The sequence below is a fragment of the Leptosomus discolor genome, chromosome 2 (genome assembly GCF_034619465.1).
Source record: "Leptosomus discolor isolate bLepDis1 chromosome 2, bLepDis1.hap2, whole genome shotgun sequence".
NCBI classification, from domain to species: domain Eukaryota; kingdom Metazoa; phylum Chordata; class Aves; order Leptosomiformes; family Leptosomidae; genus Leptosomus; species Leptosomus discolor.
In genome coordinates, this window is record NC_141392.1 from 93,259,267 (window position 1) to 93,280,010 (window position 20,744).

General features: G+C 39.0%; 1 protein-coding gene across 1 annotated transcript; it reads right to left on the reverse strand.

Moving 5' to 3' along the window:
* Positions 1-332: 332 nt before the first annotated feature.
* On the reverse strand, positions 333-19,642 carry DDX43 (DEAD-box helicase 43). Its single transcript, XM_086461468.1, has 16 exons — positions 19,300-19,642; positions 18,666-18,721; positions 18,153-18,285; positions 16,669-16,776; positions 16,053-16,134; positions 14,211-14,367; positions 14,014-14,132; positions 13,630-13,740; positions 12,085-12,226; positions 8,481-8,581; positions 7,612-7,699; positions 6,151-6,278; positions 5,458-5,567; positions 4,691-4,829; positions 3,831-3,918; positions 333-440 (listed from the first exon to the last, which is right to left on the reverse strand). Exons 1-16 carry the CDS (start codon positions 19,640-19,642, stop codon positions 333-335), a joined length of 2,013 nt encoding a protein of 670 aa, XP_086317594.1.
* Between the last annotated feature and the right edge of the window lie 1,102 nt (positions 19,643-20,744).

The following is a 20,744-nucleotide window of genomic DNA, read 5'->3' on the forward strand; positions in this document are numbered from 1 at the left end:
TTTAATTAAAAAAAAAACCCAAACACCAAACCAACTCACAATATTTGTTCTTAATCAGTAGATAATTGCTTTAGAAGTTATGCACATCATACAAGAAAAAAATAATGACATTAATTCTTAAGTGAAAAGTGTCCAAGCACAAAATTAGACTTATTTCTATATAAAGTTAATCCAGTTTTCTTTTAAGTCACTATTTAAAACACATTTTATTTATTTAAATCAGACAGGTACACAAAACAATCAACTGACAAAAAACTTCTAAATTCAAGCCCATTGATACTAACACTAACCATAAGCACTTACTCTGTTTCAGTAACTTCAGGGGATCACAGTTATTTTGAGGGCTTCCTCTGAGGTCTTCGTATAACCTTCTCAGTTTCTTTTCTGACTTGAAAGAGTTTGTATCTTTCTGCCATTGCAATAAGCTCATTAGGAACTACCTGATAAGAAAGCAGCACAAGAATAAGGGCAGTTTTAAATAACTGAACTTTTAGACTCCACTTTACAAAAATGCTATCGATTTGTGTGTTCCCAAACTTGATTTTGTTATTTATCTGGCTCCTGTCATTTTGCAGCTTTGTCTTTTCTGTAGAGATGCATAAAGAAATCTTGCTACATAAAATTATACTGAAGTATACTGAAGAATAACCAGCAGTGTCCCCAGATTTTCAATTATACATACATGCTAGTATCACCATATCTGATGACAACATAAAACCAGCTAATTAAAATATTTGTATTTCACACAGAAATGTATCTTTCAGTGATAACGAACAGCTGAAAAAATGTCCAATGTCACTAAAAGGTGATACCATACTATATATATATACACACACACACACGCACGTATATATATACACATATTCATACACACACACTGTTGTGATTGATATTAAATTCCTTCTGGAAGTTTTAAGAGCCTCTGAAGAGACACTTTGGTACTTAAAGAAAGCGTGGCCACAGGAAGGGTTCTCATATGGACAAAAGAAAGCTAAAAAGACAAGAAAAGAAGGGCAGGAGAAAGCAGTCAGTCCTCCCACCACCAGAAGGTCACAACAGCATCTTACCGGGATCCATGGTGCTTTTTGGCATGTTTGTAACTACGTGGAAAAGAAGGTGCGTAGTATCATCAGCACACTTTGTCACCTCCGAGCTACCCACGTTCGTAAGGACTGAGGCCAGATGCAAAGAATTACAGACAGACTTTATTAGGTCGAGTGACACCGATCACTGAATTGAAGAACAAAACCATACACTATTCTGACAGACCATGGAACAGAGGTAGTGTCCAACAAGTCTTCTTAAACCAGGTCAGGCATAATGCAGACACTGACGCAAAGTTTACTGCAAAAAAAGCAGTGCAGGTGACCATACTGTGAGAAGAGGGTTTGGATCACGAATCTCTCAAAGCCAGCCTGCTCCAACAGCCTGCTCCAGCAGGTAGCCATGCAGCAGGCGGAAGACATCCAGTCCAGGATCAGTTTCCTCATCAGAGAGTGAAGAACAAGCTTCTGCAGTGCCTGTGAGCGTGGTGTGAATGTGGTTGCCCAGCCTCTGTGGTTCGTCCCTCCACAAGTGGCACAAGCGCAGTGCAAACAGTACAAACATTTAAATGCTGTTTGGTCTCCATAGAAACGCCTAGTCCTGGCAGTGCTTGAAGAGGTGAAGAACGCAGCCAAGACAAAGGGCCTGGTGGAGCAGGAAGGCACATTCCTCCAGTTCCACCTTCTTTTGTCAGGCTTTATAATTCAGCAGTGCTTGCCATTTGCCATCAGCAACTTCTCTCATATATATTTTACGTGCTGAATTGCTCTTACTGGTAAATAACTGCCCTGGCTGTCCACAGAACAGGGTGCCTGTGGAACAGTCTGTTCTACCTGAGTTTTAGACATTGTTTAAAAATAAAGTGAAAAATGATGCATCCCTCTAGCTGAAAACCACTAGACTTGTATCAATAGAGAGGGAAGTAATGAGACAAAGTTAGCTTTCAGTTGAAACACTGCATGATTTTCTTCCTCAGTATCAGGTCCTCTCCTACAGCACGAAAAAATTTATTCCAACTAAAATTGCCACAATTTCTTGCAAGAGTGGTTTTTGAGCAGGTACAAGGAAAGAGAGGGAAGAAGCCAGGATATGGAATATAAAAGTCTCAGTGAAGTAATACCTAGCATCTAGTGGTTTGTTGAGATTTTTATGTGGACAATCTGTACCTGCTAAGCACGTAAGCTAGGTATGGTAGTCCAAATGAGAAAACAGAGGACAAAGATGGCGTAATTTGTATGTATTACTCTTCTTGGTATTACAGAGATCAGTCTTTTTCCAGCTGATTCCCTAATAAATCCATCCATGCTTCTTAATAAGCTTATATGTAAAGATCCCTGCAGCATGACACAGAAATCTTTTGTACCTGTTTTTCTTTAGGGAGATTATCTGTACATTTAAAATAATGCAGATCATGTGGCTAACAAACGCACTTTACTTGTTTTGAAATGGAAGTACTCTGAACCTTCAGACCATACTTTCAGTTGCTCTGTTCCCTTTTACATGACACTTTAAGACTGAAGTAATAATATTTTTGTCACGATGACAAGAAGAACCCTGTCTGTATGGATACTTCCCTTCTACCAGCTATAACTAGAAGTTTGAGAATAACGTTGTGACTAACAATTACCCTGGGAAGTAAGGATTCAGAGATGCTCTTTCATCCTCTGAACTGAGAGACCTGTTCCCAGCTGAACTATCACACATTAGATAGAAACTTCAGTCTGCAGCAGGAGACAAGGCATGGATGGTAATGGCCGACGCAGAATACAGAACGAGGCATCTCTTAAGTTCTACTTGAGTGGCCTCGAAGTTTAATTACTGGCTTAATTTCTTACACTTTCTAACCATCCTCCCCCCAAAAAACCAAACCAAACGAACCACCATAACCCTCCCCCTCAAACCTGCAATTTTAAGAAGTTATTTGTGGACAAATGTGTGTCCCCCCGTCCCTTTTCACCCTCAAAAACATCTTCCCAGGTTTGCAATAACTGGCATAACTTTCAAAGAAGAGTTTTAAACCAGGAAATTCAGGTGACGTTCTAACTTGCCATTTAAAGTTTGAGTAAGCATTAACAACCACAGGTCCTAGGTAAAAGCAATTTAGTTTGTACTCGAACTCCCAACCCCTCAAATGAAAAAAATAAAATTGCACCTCAAGTCAGGGCATGAAATGGGAGTTTACTATAAATCAGACAAAATACTGTTTCTTGTTACAGCAAGAAACAACAACATAATTGTGTCTGGCTTCTCAGATACGGTAGCAAGAAAAAAAAATAAAAAGCCAAATAGCATTTCAGTCCTATTTCCCAAACTATTTACAAAGTAAATCTGTAAGAAAGATAGCTTGGCAAAGTACATGCAGATATCACAACTGTCAGATGTAACAAACCGAAAAACAGCTGAGCTTCTGATATAAATACTGTTAATATTTGCACTGTCAAACAAGAACATTGGTACCTGCACCCAGAAGTGAAACACTGGAATAAAATACTACGAAATAAAATAGATCCTATTATTCCTCTGCAGACCTCTGTGTGGACGTATGTTTGCTACTTTTTCTTTGGAAGTAGAAGGCTTTGATTAAAGTTCCCAGGTCTTTTCTGTGACTCAACTGTAAGGTAAACTGCAGCTAAGGATATCCAGGAGAAGAGAGACTTACGTACCCATTTTTTGCCCCAGACACTACACTCGTCAAGAAAGGTCTAAGTAGGCTTAAACCTTCATGAACTGTTCCAGGTGGTAACCCAGAATCAATATAAGTCTTACCCAGTAAGATGTATTCTTACTTGGTTTGCTCTTTCCAGAATTTCAATCAGCTCAGATGCAACTCTCCAATCATTCTTTGTGACAAGTGTTACTGCCTCCCCGGTACGTCTAAACAAGGAATGAAACAACTGCTGGTCTTCCAAACGACTGCTGCTCAGCTTTTCCTACTGAGCTATACAGTAATTAATTGTTCTACAAGCAATATGATTGAACTGGTAGATAAAACTGGCTTGAGTATTTACTATGCATATGACAGAAAGCAACTTTTCATAAAGACCAGGTTATGGCAATTCTAAAATAAGGCAGAGGCACAACTAATTCAGACTTTAGACAATAAACCTAGCATAAAGACAAAATACTTAAGTATGAAGAGATGTACATTCATATCATGATTAAAATAAACACACACACACAAGAAAAATCACAGTTGTGCCAACCTGGGAGAGCATCACTCAAAAGTCCTAACATCAAATTACACCACCATGATAGGCTGAAAACCTTGAACTTGTATACGTTTTTCCCATGGGCTGTCTAGGAAACTAAACAACTCAGTGGCTCATGAAGGGACAAACAAGGAAGTGACATTTCAGAATACTGACACAGAAGTTGTTTTGTACTGTAATTTTTCCCCACATTTAAACCAGCTTCAAACATCCCTCATTCCCATCCACTACAGTGAAATAACAGAGAAGAGGAGAATTTGTTTGCCAGAAATTTAACAGTGAACTAATTTCAAAACGTAAAGCAGTGTGTTATTACCCAAAACATACTTTGATAGACTCTGGAGTCTTCACTCCCCCACTCTGCATCACCTGTAGCTCTAGCATTTGACAAAAGAAACATCTACACAATGTATCACTATTTTCTTGTGAACACTTACCCTGCTCTTCCAGTACGGCCTATTCTATGAACATATTCTTCAATGTTGCGAGGGAAGTCAAAATTAAAAACATGGGTAATATCATGGACATCAAGGCCACGGGATGCCAAGTCAGTAGCTACCAGTATTCTGACTTTGCCTAAAACAAGTACAACAGAGAGAGAAGGGCAGCTTAAGGAATAAACAGAAAATACACTCCAGTCTATTGGTTTTCTAGCGTATAGCACACTTATTCTTAACACATAAAGAACATACGCTTGTTGTGTGTCACATTGAGTTAGCTTCAAATACAAGGTGGTGAGCAAGCACTCAAAATGTCATTTTTACTATTATTTCTATTTCACAAGTAGAACAGCAGGGTGCAAAAGCAAGAAACATGCCTGAGTCTGTGAAAGGAACAGAAACTTCAACAACCATATTCTCAGCTGGCATCTTTATCATAGGACCACTCTGTTTTATCAGCATTTGATCACATAACCCTACTGGTTAATCAAGAGCCAAACTGTTTCACTGAAAGCATCATCATTTATCACAACTTTACTGTTCTGTACAGTAACACAATATTGACTTTTCCACAGAGATTTCAAAAATAAAGTAAGCCTTACTTTAAATTATTTAACTCCTAGACATTCAAAATTTTATTGAAGAGCAATTTCTTTTTGTTTGCTGGGGTTTTTTTTTGCTTTTCAAACTAAATAGACAAAGTTCTGCACATGAGAAGCTTTAAAAATCTGGGCTAAACAAACACGACTTCGGTACAAACATACCTTTCTTGAAGTCATCTAAAGCCTGTTCTCGATCATACTGTTCCCTGTCACCATGGAGCGACTGTACTGGAATTCCTTGTAGACTGAAGTCGCTTGCTAAGTCATCAGCTCTAGGATGAAATAAAACAATGGTTCTTAAGTAGAAAAGTGCAGCATCTAGATTTAGATCCAGAAGATAATAATGAGACAACAAGAGCTAAACATGTCCCTAAGGACAAAACCCTATCTAGGTCAGCTGATACTTATTATAAAATAGTATGAAAGCAAGACTACTGCCCACATATACATTTGCTTTTGTTTATACATAAGCAGAATTAACCAATGATTTTTGTGTTGTTCACTCAAAAAGCTCAGGTATGGTGCTATGGACCACCCCACCCCCAATCAGCTCTTGCATGCACCAGCTGCATATGAAAGTAAACAGTTCATCGTATTAATGTATCCCCAAGAGTCTTAACAACTACTTTAACTGTGTGAAATTGAGATTTACCACCACAGTTAAATGATATTAAAAAGGATACAAGCTACCAGTCAGTCTGAAGGAATGAATAAATAAATAAAAATACTAGGACTGCCAGCACATTGTTGACAAGAGCTGTTACGCTTGGTAATTATTACATGAGCTAGGAAACTATTCAGTATTTCTGCTTGAAAAAAAATGAACAGATGTAAAACTGGGAAGTGATTACATACGTAAGTTTTTTTCCCACAAAAATGATGACCTTATCTTTTGGCTTCATAGAGTCAATGAAGCATTGCATCAAAGCTCTCTTCTCCTCCTCGGCAACAACAACAACTCTCTGTTCTACTGTATCTACTGCCTGTTAAACAGCAAAAAGGGATGTTAAGTAAAAGAAATATTCCCAATACTAATGCAAATCAGATTGAGGCACTTTGAGTATATTTTACATTGATCCAGAGCAAAGCTGGAACAATGGCAGTCTTACTTGAAAGGACAAGCTTTTAAAGAAGATTCTGTAATCAATTTGAAACTGTCAGTTCTGTCCAATTCTTCCAACGACAGTTTGTTCATAAACACTTTACTCCATTACATTTGAAGGTTGTCATAGAATGTCTCAGGTATTCTACATAAGCAATATAAAGGTCTAGACATTCCCATGGCACTGCACTATGATCTTGTGTCAAGGGCTGAAGAATCCATCAAGTACACAAAGATTCTCTCTCCACAGGACAACACTTCCCCCTCCTCCCCAGAGGTCACCTCTCCAATTAAGAGAAGCCCCTGGAGGAGAGATGAACTCGTTGGACAAGTGAGTGACAATTAGCAGTTGATATCTTTCAAATTCTGATCCTGCCTTTGGCAAGTAATGCCCTTTGACAAAAGCTTAGCTCTGAACAGAACAAAGTACATTTTCCCCCTATTTCTACCTAAAAGTGTATTGGATACTAAGTTTCCTCATTCCCTGTCACTAAAAAAATGGAAACAAAAAGGAAAACTTCATAATTTAAGAACCAAACTCAAAGCAATCTCTGGACCAGGATGCAGAGATCTTGGAAGAACTACTATTTCTGTAAACGCTGTTGGTACGGAAGACAACTACACGTAGCTGCATGGGCATGACAAGTACACAACCACATCTACCTGTCAGAAGCTTTGGAATCTAAAGACAGTTCTTACTCTAACAGATAACTTCCTGCTCTATACACGTGCCCTCCAGGAGTTCGGTACTCTCTTTGAGAAAGCAGTAGTTATGAAACACAGATCCAGGAAAGAATCTGTACAGGTTAGAAGGAAAACCTTCAGAAGGAAATGTGAGGAGCAATAATACGCTGAACGAAAGTGAAAGCTGCAGAAACAAGGGTTCAGGCAACACCACAGGCACTGCGAAGTACAATGTTCAAACTTCAATCTGATTGACACTTGTCGCTTGTGACCGAGGACCTAGGGCTTCAAGATCTTGTTACAAAAACATAAGAACAAAGTTCTCTACTTTTTTTTTTTCCCCTCATTCTTTCAAAACTTATAATGAAGTTTTAAAAGAATAATATGGAGCTGGTTTTTAGACGTTTGGATTGATTTCAAAGTTACATGCATTTACTCACATATAGTTACAAGCAAAATATTTCCTGGTTCTTCTCCAAAAGAGGAAAAAAAAAGGAACAGAAAACTTCCTGCTAAGTAGAACAACTTACCGTTAAGTCAAGAGTGCCAACATACACAATCATAGGATTTTTCAAATAGGATTTCGCTAGGCGACGAACACCATCAGGCCAAGTAGCACTAAACAGAAAGTGAAGAGGAAAACACACATGAGAATAGAGCGCAAAATCTTCTCTAATTCATTAATTTCATCATACTCTTCTTTCTTTTCTTTCTTAGACACCAGTGAAACACTTGAGTATGCAGAAACAGTGAGCTCATATAACATTTAGAAATAATCTCAAGGAGTTGTTAGTAAACAGCACTCAAGCTTTCAAGATAACTTTCTAGGTTAAAAGTACAGGCAACAGTTACAGAGCCGTCCTAATGAAGCCAGAAGAGAGTTTAGTAGTTCGATGATACCTAGTAAGCAAGTTTCTAGGCCATTTTTATCTCTGAAACAGTATCTCCAATGCAAAATACGACAACAAAAATTACTGTTGGGATATTCTGTTGCTAAGCCCTGCAAAGCTGCATAATTTCAAAACTGATCCAGGTACAGACTAGCATAGATACTGATCAGAAGGTTAGGATACACGTTTGGTCCCAGATGGAGAAGCAGAAGTTGGCATTTCAAATTCGTCTGGCAAATTCTAGCACACCCAGGACACCTTCCTTTTTGTGAAGAACTCAGTTGTTTTTACATTTGATGTAAAACATCAGAAAATGAGTACGAAATGAAAATAAAATTGTTAAATGACTCATTAGGACTGACTAGACAGAATTAGAAAGAAAATTGATGCCGTTCCCATTTAGTTTTATTAGAACTTTTACTAGCCTGACACATTTGTTTTGAAGTTAACTTGTTCAATGACCTCATGATTACAGTGTTCAAGTACTAAGCACTATTATGTTTACATACCTTGTCATAACAGTTTGTCTGTCAGGTCGCACATCTAGCAGTATCTTCAGTATCTGAGGTTCAAATCCCATATCCAACATTCTGTCAGCCTCATCTAACACCTGCTCAGAACAAGGTTATTTATTGTGTCTAGTTCCTTAGACAAGGGTTTCAGCAAGACATTATATAGCAGCCTATTTTAATGATAACAATTCTAACTGCAGAATCCACTCCATAATGTATTGCAAGACCTGTTAAACTTCTATTTCACCTCTTCAACTTCCTTGAAGCTTCTAGTAATACACTTGCAGGCAGAAGAAGAAAATCCACAGCACCTTTAAAAGCACTTTAAGTCAGCAAAGAAGAAACAATTGTTTGTTTGAACAATAATTTGGTTGGTGCCTGAAACTAAGCACAGAATTAAAACAACCAAACTAACACCAAACAAACTGGGGTGTGTGTGTGGGGGCATGGGGGGCAACAGGGACACAGATCCCACACAACAAAATTTCAGTAAGAAATTTGTGGTAATTTAAAGTGGAAATCTCATTTCTACCTTGTTAGAGTTCTCATACCAAATCAAAATACCAGTTATCAATTCAGTTCTTCATTAGAAGTAGGTAAAAAGCCAGACCATGCATTCTGGCTCATGCTAGGACACTGCATAAATCCCAGAGCTCAAACTTGTTCTCTTTTGGTTTTTCTGCCAGAAGGAACAAGTGAGCTCAAGGTCTGAGTACAACTATTTGGAGTCAATCTTTTTTTCTAATATGCAAGCACTCTTGTGAATGTTTTCAGAGTCCCATGCAAAGGAAGAAGGCTGCCATCCAAGACTCATTTTTCTCCTCTAATTTTCAAATGGAATTTATATAAATCAAAGTTACATGGATCATGCTTTTAAGTATTGACATTTTCTAGTCACTTATGGGGAAACATAAGATTTTGATGATAATCCCTTTGTCCTGTTCCGATTTTGCTGTTCCATACTTTTCAGATGTTTTATTCTATTAAAGGTTTTCAGTACATTACCTATGTAAATCTCTGAAATAACAACAAATCATCAGCTGAGAGACAGAAGACAAGAATAAGATTTCTTGATTTCTCTATTTTCAAAAGACTCACGGAGATTTAATTTACTGCTTGGATTCTAATACAATGGCAAGGCTGAAACTTCACTAATTTTATATTCACAGTTGGCTACTACACCCCTTTCAGCAGCAGCTGCTTTCTAAGCTATGAAGCTCATGGGTACTTTGCTGGAAAGGCAGAAGAAAGTGTGTAAGTATGTGTATTAGATGGATCATAGCTGAAGGTTACCTTATTTCTGATAGTTGCTTAATAAAGAATAAAGGCTGCAATGGATATAAGACAGATATTAACATGATTTTTTCCAAATGCCTCACAGCCAGGTCCTGGTTTATAAGCTAAATCTCCCCCTAACTGATGTAACCTCAGGTTATCTTGTTATCTATTACTTGTTTGTTAATATTATTAATTTCTGTCCTATTTCTTGGCAAAAAAATTCTTACAAGCCCATTCTTAATGTGAAAATTATTTTCTTTCCTCTGTTTTGAATTAGTTATTCGTAAGTTTTACACTTTTTGTATTTGAAGAACAAAAGGACTCCTTCAGTCTACCTTCTATATCCTACTTCATGATTTATATATATTTTTTTAGTATACTTTCCCCTATACACTTCCGAATTATTCACACAGAACTCCAACATCCTTAATTCTGCTTTATGAGCACAAGGTCAAAAGAAGAAAGCACTCAGATTACTGATGAATGAACACTGATTTATACTGAACACACCAAACCAGAAAGGAATCTTCAAACAACATGTTTTGTAAACAATCAGAAGGCCACATATGACAGAATTTCCCAGTCTGAAATAATGAAAACTAGCAGCCTATCTTGAATAATGGGTTCCTAAAATTCTGAATCGAGACTGCAACTAACTTGATGGTTTTGTCAGCCAAGACGACAAATTCCCTGCCTTCAACTCACCTTATGTACAGTGTATATTCAAATATAACTAACTCTAACAGAGTTTTGGATTTTTTATAAACAATTGCATCCCAGTCTCTAACCTAGGAAGTCTTTGGGAAACAATTATATCATACCAGCAAATAATACTCAGTGCACTTTGGGAGCATTCACAAGACTCATCAATATCTTTAAATGAAAACTTTAAACGAAGCTCTTCAATGAAGAGCGTTCTTCATCCAAGGTATTAAAATTGAAATCTAACACCCCTCTCTTTTCACTGAGGTAAGGCTGCAAGATTAAATTATTTGTTGGCTGAAAATTGACAATGAAGTTGTGGAAACAGAAGCCATCTTATATATTAAAAAGTACAAGAAACTACAAGGAAAAATATACGGTAACATTAATAAAAGAATTTTGTATGTCCAACTTTTCATATGGGACCTTAAGAAGCACAGCCATCTCTAGAGTCTGAGGCATGAGACATTAACCACTTTGCAAAATATTGTCCTTGCACCAATTTCAGTCTTCTGAAAATATTTAACTGCTAGCAGAACAACAACAAATGTTTTTCTCCTGCTTTACATCACCATATTTTTCAATTTGATAGCTAATTCTTTTTAGTAATGTCGTACTATGGTATATCCTCCATATACAGAAACACCTGATTTTGGTTACGTATTCTTTGGCGTACAAAGCAGTGCGCACTTGTAGTATGACCGTATTTCACCTTGGTAGAGGAAGATTACTAACTCTCCTATAGCTCTCAGAAAGCAGGTTTTCAGATCTTTTTTCCTCCTGCTTAGCAATTGCATGTTACTCTTCTACATGAAGCTACTCTCCTGTCTTCCAGTAATATTCTTTTTTTCCAGATAGCCAAATTTCTAATCATGCTGTACCACCACTGGCCTTGCCAGTAAGCTCACAACTATCAGCCAGAAAGGGAGCTAACTTCTTACAGCATAATGGGTATTTAACCCTTAAGAGGGAGTGGAGATAAGGCAGAGAAAGCAGGCCACAGTCAAACTAGGCAACAAGTCACAGGTTAAACAGATGACTCAAGAAATAATTTGAATATATGAGAGTATTTAACAAAATAGCAATGGTTTTACGTGTCCAGCACAGCAAAATGCAAGAATGAAATGAAGACAGAAGGATTCATAACCATGTTTACACGGCTATTTTCCCAGTGAGATCAAAAGAAAGTCAGTCAACCAAACATCCAAGTATTTAACTGTTTACAACTCAGGTGCTTAATGCAGAAGTTCTTGTTAGAACTTCAGTCACAGGTAACCTTTACAGATAAAAGGTAAAGACAACTTGGGAAAGGCATTTCATCCATTAATAACTGATCCTGACAAAATGAACTTTAAACCAGCAAACATTAATATAAGATAACAATTTAGCATCTTAAATGCTTACTGTGCTAGAAGCCTATTTTATTTTTTTCTAGGGAATATTCCACATCTGCAATGTAATTATGGTAAGTATGACCCATCCCTCCAACACCAATTGTAATATTATGATGTACTGTAATTAAGTCTTCAAATTTTTTAAGAAAACTCCATTAAAGCTGAGGTTCACAGTAAGTCAACCATTTCCCAACTGCTGCATTATTCACTCAGTATCAGCTACTTGCCAAGTATGTTATGCTCTTCAAATTTATGAAGTTGTTCATTTGAAGATCATTCAGTCTGCCAGGAGTAGCAATAACAATGTCCACACCTTTGGTAACCACGTCTATCTGTCCTTTTCGGTCCCCACCACCATAGATGCAAATACTGAAAAATAAGATGTTTTACAGAAGCAGTATCTTAAGGTTCAACTAAAGTCAATCTTTTTCAAACAAATGCCAACAAGTTGCTTCCTTTTAAAAAGTATCATTTGGTATTACCAAGAGGAAGAAATACAGTAAGCATGACTGAAGTCTCACAGTAAATAACGGACTTAGCACTGAACGATGTTCCTTCAACAGTTCAGGAATAGCTTTCTGCTGAAACTGCAGCAAAAGCAATCATGAAAGGAAGGAAGATAGCTATTAAGCTACAAGTACATTTTAGGTTGTTCTGAAAATATTCATACCAAAAATAGATGAACGTATGAAAGGATGCATGATTTTCTAAACGGTACCAGCAGAAGTCAGATGTTTTGCTATTAAACTAATCCACGCACTCCATAAGGTATTTGGCTTACGCACAAACTTAACACGCTCTGTAAAACTCCTTAGTACTTTTGGGAAGGACACAGAAGGCGCATTTCAGTATTTGATGACTATAAGACTAATTCTGAATGCTATACAAAGTTACCAGAGAGCCATAAAAGTAAGTTTCGGAGTACAGCAGTGTTTGTTTAATAGCTTAAATGAAGATGTACACTCTCGGCAGGTTTGTGGATGAAAACAAATTGGAGGAGAAGTCGACACACTAGAGGGCTAGGCTGTTATTCAGAAGAACCACAAAAGTCTAGAGAAACAGGCTGACAGGAATCCCACGAAGTTTAACAAAAGCAAAGTCAGGGATGTAACTACCCCATGGCAGAGGGCCAATATGCTAGAAGATGGCTTTGCAGAAAGACGTGGGTGGACAAGAAACCGAGTATTATTCAGCAGCGTAACCCTACAGAGAAGACAGCTGGCTGTGCACTGTGAAGGTAGCCAGCACATTAAGAGTACCCATTATTCCCCTTTATTCAATACTTTTGAAAGCACACCTCAAGCACACCATCCAGTTTTTATACCCCCTGCCTCTATTACAAGACAGACATATCTGTACTGGAGCAAGTCCAGCAGGCAGCTACCAAGGTGGTCAAGAGGATGGAATGCATGACGTGAGAAGCTGGTGACCAGGTTTATTCAGCCTGAAGAGGAGAAGGCTCAGGGAGACCTTATTACTGTCTACAACTACCTAACAGCAAGATGCCTAGAAGACACAGCCAGACTCAGCTGCCTGCATGAGACAGAAGAACAAGAAGCAACAAAGCTACAATACAGCAAACTCCAACTGTGTAAGAAATAGATTTTCACTATGACAGTAGTCAAAACAGGCATTCCAAAAATGTGGAAAATACAAACTCTGCACTTACTACTTTCCCTATCTCTCTTAGTAAATGCAATTATTTTAGTAGGTGAATTAAGCCACGAGTGGTAGGAAAACAAAATTACTTAGCAAGCGAGAACTAAGATTACCTTTTAATTCCTTTGTATGTGTACTTCGAACACTCTGCCTCTACTTGAAGTGCCAGTTCTCGAGTGGGAGCAAGGACTAACATTCCTGGCCCCCCACGCTGATCTTTGGGTCTGCAATAAAGCATCTTTACAATGTGGGAATATAAGGCTAGGCAACGTCCCTCACATCTGACATTGACTACTTTTGTACTGCTCTAGACTTTCTCAGTACATTGCTACTAACAGAATCTATGGTGACAAATTTGGTACTTATTCTGCCAGGTTTATAATTTCTTTTCCAATTTATGATTTATTATCTTCTTTACTAGAAAACCATCACATGGCAGGTGGGGACAGGGGGAAGTACCCACAGCTAAACAAGTCAGGCATGTGAGCAGTCCTTACATTGGTTGTGAAGTCAAGTGAATGAATCCAGGCATTAAGTATGCTAATGTCTTCCCGGTGCCAGTCTGTGCTATGCCAATAAGATCAATTCCTTGCAGTATGATCGGCCATGCCTGGGACTAACATAAAACCACAAATACTTAAATGTACTTTTCTCTTAAGCTTCAGTTAAGGGGTCATCAAAACTGAAGAAATACCTGAATTGGTGTAGGCTTCTGAAAACCAGCTTTTCTGATATTAGCCATAATATCAGGATAATGCTCAAATACATCTTCATATTTACGAACAGGATTGGGAATGCAGCGTTTTTCACCTTCTTTTAAGTCATCACAAATTATATTATTATTTTCTTTCCTGTATAGAATTAAAGAAGTGCAATTGCTTTAAAATCTCATTGTCTGAAAAACCAGAGCTAACACAAAAGACTGCCTTTCTGACTTTTGGGGTTTTTAATTCCTGGAATAACAAAAAAAGTTCAAGCTTTTGAATGAGACTTACAACTACTCTTCTAATTTTTGAGAAAGCCTTAGTACAGAAACACTTCTCCTGCAGGCATCAATTAAGAAAAAAAAATAAAAAATCAATCTTTCTTAAAAATGACTAATTTGAAGTTATATATGGTTATTATGAACTGCAGTCCTGTCGTATCAGACTTCAGTTATACTCTATTATAAATTAAATAACTGTGATGAGTTTTTAAACCTAAAGAACTCAGAACTCAAAGAAATGATTAGACTTTTGTCAGAACCCTATATCTTGACAAAAGCCTTCCTGAAGTATTTTCAGAGTAGGTCTCTGGATGCTCTAGAAAATACAAACAGAATAGTTTTTTTTTTAAAAAAAAAAAGTGGTCAATAAGACAAACTCCAAAAAAAACCCCCACAAAACCCAAACCAACATACACAAAAAGCTACATTAAAAACTGAGGTTCTGAGGCTCCGCTCAATTAACAGGTATTAATATGCATAAGTAGTTTATCTTCATTCCAGTCCTGTACTCTTCTGAAGATTCCATTTAGCAAACAGTTCTACTTCAAGCAGGGTGTGGGCTAGGGAAAGAATGGGTAATTCAACTGCTCATATTTACAAAAATATTTTTTTCCCCCAATTACTGTCTTTTTTCCCTTAAAGTAAACAGATTAGATGAAAAAGGAAAAAACATTCCTTTATCACACAAGTGCTATTCCTCAATGCATGTTCTGAACCTACAGAACAACGTTCTGTTGCTCTTGACTAGCCCTAACAATAACACATGCATAGACTTTAAGGAAACAGGTGTCAATTCCATACTTCACTCACTGTGGCAACGTTTCTCTGGCACTCATGCAAGAGAAAAAAAAAAAGACACTATGCAAATATGCAAAAAGACGAGTAATAAAAGGTAATGCTTCAGAATGTTCACCAACTTCACTAGAACTACTGAAAAAGGTTGAAACTATTATCAAAGCCTGAACAGACTCACTTGAAACAGATGACCTGCTTTTCTGGCAAAGTAATGATGTAGATTGCTGGACCAAAATGAATGGGTACAGCTAACTGAGGCATGTACTCACCAATACATATTTGCAAAGACAAGACAGACAGATAGGAAGACAAGAATAATACAAGTTTAAATTTGTTTTGAAGATGGTATTTGACTAAAATACATGGGGAAAAAAAATGGCAGCCAAGAGGTTGTCAACACATGAATAATCGTATTTGGAAGGACCTAGAACACTTGAACATGCTGTCTCATGAAATGCAAAGAAACAGACAAAAGCCAATAAACTGTTTTTATCTTCTTCCCTTCTGAACATCAACTAGATCAAAGACTTTTAGAGAAGCTGTTAATCACTAAAGTTAATTATCCAAGCAACAAACAATACCTCCTCTGCTAGTTATTGTTTAATTCCTAATAAATGAGTTCCTAAGAAGATCCAAGTTATTACAAGACACTAACATTAACGCTTCTGCCTCAGGATTTCATCTCTCACTTTCTAGGCTTTACACCGTAATACTTATTTTTGCCAAACAGATGATTCCCTACAGAAATGATCTTACCGCCACAGTTCCACTTCTTCTTGTGACATAGATGCAGTCCCTGATGATTCTTTATAGAAGTTTTTCTCAATTGGAGGCAAGCCTTACACAATCACAAAAAGTAACTTGAGTGAGTAAGAAATGCTACAGATTGTGGGTAAGTCTGCTGAAGTTTAAGATTGAAATCCCCAACCCAGACAGCATCTCGTACTAGGAGACTAGTCAAAAATGGTGGAAGACTATTGTAGTTCATATAGAAGATGAAAGCAGAAACAAACATTTCAGTATCCGCAAAAGAAACACCTCCCCACATTTCAAGTTCTAAAGTAATTTCTACCAATATATATGGTATAATATGTAACAATTCTCAGATTTTTGCTATGGCCACGTACAAAACAACACCATTTTCAAAGGCTGAAGTCACAATACCAAATGAGTAGCAAGTTTAAGTCTTCATATGGCAACTACAGTGTCCTCCATGACCATGCTGAGAAATGCTGACACGGTCACTGCACTGCAAATACCTAACTGATTTGGACACTGAAAGATTCAGTCATCAAAAATTAGAAACGTTTAAGCATTCAACAGATTCATCATACAAAGAGAAGTACCACACAATCAAAATTTAACAACTAACCTGCCCACTTCATAGTTTCGTATTTCGCTTTGTTTTCTCGAAGGGAGGCCCAGTTAATCACAGATTTCTTTGGGTTATTTTCAGGCTTGATAATGTCGAAGGTTTTTCCTGTGGAGTGAGTATCAAAATGCTGCTGATTGATGGAAGCTGTTGCAGGGTGGGGGAGAACCCCCCTCAAAACAAACACCTCATTTTCTTTTTCTATTTTAAGGCCTCTACTGTGCTTTTGAATAGACATGAAGCATTTAAATAGAAAATTATTTCCTAGGTCTTAGCCTGAAATATCAGTAAAACCTGTACAAACCTGGTTCTGATGAAAAAAAAAAAAGAAGCATTTCAACATTTTTAGCTACTTAAAAAGAGTAATGACAGATTCCAAAATGCTGCTCCTCCAGCTACAAGGCTTGCTGTGCAGCAGGTTTTGGAAAACTTGTGAATCCAACAGATGATAAGGAAACAGAAAGCTTTATTTTTAACAGCTACAAGAGCAAGGTTTACTTCTAAAGCATCCAACGACACCACAATAAAGTTTCAGTGTAGTTACACTCTATACTCCTTTTTTGATGAGGTTAACACCTCTTAAGAAAAAGTTTTTCACACTGAAGAAATAAATGTCAATACAACTACGTATTAATGGAAAAGCAGGAAACATGGGGAAGAGTCATACATGCTAAGGAAGTGTTAACTACTTCTAGCCTCTTGAAGCATACTGGTCTACCTTCCGGGGCACTTCTAGAAAAAATAAAATCAGAACTCACAACTACCCTGTTCCTTATTCTAACCCTGGAACACAACTCTCTGATCCCTTCTGCCTCATCAGTGCCCGAGATCAACAACTATGGATGTTGTCTGTCTGTGCAAATAGTCGTCGGGAGCATGTACAAGACAAATACCAATAACATAAGCAGCATCTCAACATACAATCATTACTTGTATATCCATACAACAAAGTTAAATCAATAACGCCTAATAAAACGAGGCATGATGTGCAACACCAAATTTTAAATGCTAACTTCCCATTATAGCAGTAAGGAGTCAGCATCATCCATGTTATAATCAGTAAGTTTGCTTTATAGACTATGTTTATAAAAGCCTATTCAATTTTAATACTGCACAGATACTTCATTAAAACTTAAACTAGAACCAATACTTGTATTTTGAGGGAATCAGACTGATAATGCACGAACCCAAGTAGTGTAACACTCTGCATTCATTAAAACTGTTAAAAACATACAGGAAGAGCTTTTCACAGAAGATTGGCAGTTTAAGGAGGGAAACTGTTCAAAGCTGAGAAAAGGAGGATGTCTAGATATTTCTGTTTGAAGGAGGTATGCCATTGTCCAGGAACAAGGTGAAAGTTAATTTACTTCAGTAAAATACTAATAATATAAAAACACTTCAGCAAACTACCAAATATATGGAAAGGCAATCCATAGGCCTTTTTTTTTAAAAAAAAAAAAAACACAAAACCCCACATTTCTTACCTTTTTCAGTCCCACCTCTAATGTAGTTTTGTCCAGATCTTGTAATAGTATCATCAATCAACATCTTGGCTTTGTTTTGAACAGCAACACTGCCAAAAATCTTTACTTCCGCTTCATAGGTTCCCTTTATAACCTATGTTCATAAAACCTTACTGAGTTTTTTTTTAATACTGCAAAGAGAAACATTATACAAAAAAAATACATCTTCAGGTTTTATTTTTCCTGCATTTTAACTTCTTTTCCCAGGAAAAGACCCTTTAACTCCCTTTCTAAAAGAAAGTTAAATACAAGCATAATTAAGGGATTAAAAAAAAAAAATATCAGTAAGCTTTTCCTACTTTCACATACCAGCCAAGTTGCACCCTCAATTCTACTTCCTTTCTACTAATTCTTGTAAAACAGTGGAATTATTACAGCTATTGCAACACCCTTCGACTTAGTGCAGTAACTCTGGTTTACATGGTAACAAAACCAAACAAAGTGCAGGCCTGGATGACACACAGCACATGGTACCTTTATCCTGGAACCCGAAGAATCCTGCAGTTCTTTTATTTTAGCTCCGCCCCGACCTGTTATAAAGATACATTGCAGCTATTACAGAGATTCAGGCCAAACTGTCAAAAACTATACACACTAACTATTTTAGCTGGGATCAAAACTTAAGACCTTCATATGAGTGCATGCATCCATAGATAAGAGAACTGTGACACCACTCCGCTGGAAAATGCGGGAAACTTTTTTTTGCAGTTAACCGAACACAAGGTGCAGGTGGCAGGGGAAGGTACCTCAGTTGAAAAGATGGAGCAGCAAAACCAGTTCAAAAGAGGGCCGCCCTTCCTCCACGGGACTAGAGAGGGGCTTCAGCCCACTTACAGACTGCTGGCCATAAGAAACAGACATCGACCCAACCACTTCAGAGAGGAAAAGCTCAGATACCCTGGCAAGTGCGAGAGCTCCGTTCTTCAGCCAGTACCCTGCAAAAACATCCTGCCAGCCCCAGGGGTGAGAAATATAAGGGGCTGGGGCCCTTCCACGGCCAGGGAGAGGGAAGGCAGCGATGCACCTCCTCGGGGCACTGTCCCGCAGGAGCAAACCTCTCCACGGCCCAGGCCAAGCACCTGGGGGGTGGGGGTGCAGTCCTTATTACCTATGAGAACCCCGACCAGCGCGCTATCGAGGTGGAAGCAGAGGGGCGCCACCACGTCCGGAGCCTGACCAGCGGCGGCTCGGGGCGGCCGCTGCCGCGCCGCCTCCCCCGGGCCGCGGGAGCCACCAGCGCCTCGAGGCTTCCACTCTTTCCCTCCGAGAGTGGCCACCGCCGCCGCCGCCTCCCGCCGCCACTCAGCGCTCCTTCCTCGTCCGCCAACCTCTACGGAGGCGCGCCACTCCGAAGGGGTCGCCGGCAGCTGGCACAGAAGCCCGGCGGCGGCAGAAGATGGCCGACGGGGCGCACCTCCATCCTCATCGCTGCTCGTGTCCCAGTCGGACATGGCGCCTGCCCCATCAGGCTCCACGGCCCATGCGGAGGGCCTTTGCGCGCCTTAGAGGCAAGGGGAGCGCTGATTGGCCAAAGCGGGCCGCTCGGTAAGCAATGATTGGCTGGCTCGGCGAGGCCGCGCGGCGGGGGGAGAACTTCTGGCCGTCCGTGCCGAGCCTGAGGCTGCGCTGGGACGCGCCACCGGGGTCCGCTGGGTCCTATGTCCTGCCTTCGCCTCTCTGCCTCCTGCCTCCTCGTCTGCCGAGGGGCAGCCCTGGGTGGGCTCCACTGAGGAGGAGGCGGTGTTTTAGGACGGAAGGGGCAAGAAGTCGGTCCTGAGCGTGTGGGAAGCCCCTGAAGTCTGTAGGGTCGAGGGGGTAAGGCAGGCACCCTCGAGAAGCTGGGGAGTGAGGGTGGCACTGGATGATTTTGCTGGGTGTCTAGGCTCGTCTCATGCTGATACATTGCAGTCCGAATTTTTTAGTGAAGTCATAATATTTGATTTCAAATTAAGCTTTAATGATACTTTAATGAAGATTTTAGTATGACTGAATGCACTAAAACTTACACAATATTGGAAACAGTCATGGAACGGCTGAGGTTGAAGGCATCTCTGGAGGTCGTCTTGTCCAAGCCCCCAGCTCAAGCAGGGACACCAAAAGCCAGTTGCCCAGGTCCATGTCCAGGCGGCTTGTGAGTATCTCCAAGGATGAAGACTCCATAGCCACCGTGGGCAGCCTGTCCCAGTCACTATCACAGCAAAAAAAATAGAAAAAAAAATAAGAAAACTCTTAACACTTATGTCCCCTTCCAATTACACTGAAAATCTGCTAAATGAGAGTTTAAATTTTGCTTTTAGGCCTTGTCCTGTACTCCTATTGTACAGAGCTGAATGGTGAACATTTATGTATGTGTCTTTATGGATGCAGATCACTGCCTGTGCCTGGGCGTTGTGACCTGCAGGGTAACTCTACAGGAAAAACTTGACACTACTGTCTTCTGACCCTTCCCTGCTATCTCTACATGTGAAGCAAGACTGCTCAGTTTAGCGCAAGAAGGGCATGCATACATGTTTGTCTTTTTTCCTGTCCTGTGTTTATTCTTGGGCAGAGCTT

Coding starts and splice junctions, on each gene's coding strand:
- DDX43 (XM_086461468.1), bottom strand. CDS start 19,642: ATGTCCGACTGGGACACGAGCAGCGATGAGGATGGAGGTGCGCCCCGT. Junction 16,135..16,668: donor CGAAACTATGAAGTGGGCAG/GTTAGTTGTTAA, acceptor TGATTGTGTAAG/GCTTGCCTCCAATTGAGAAA. Junction 8,582..12,084: donor TGAAGAGCATAACATACTTG/GCAAGTAGCTGA, acceptor TGTTCTGAGCAG/GTGTTAGATGAGGCTGACAG.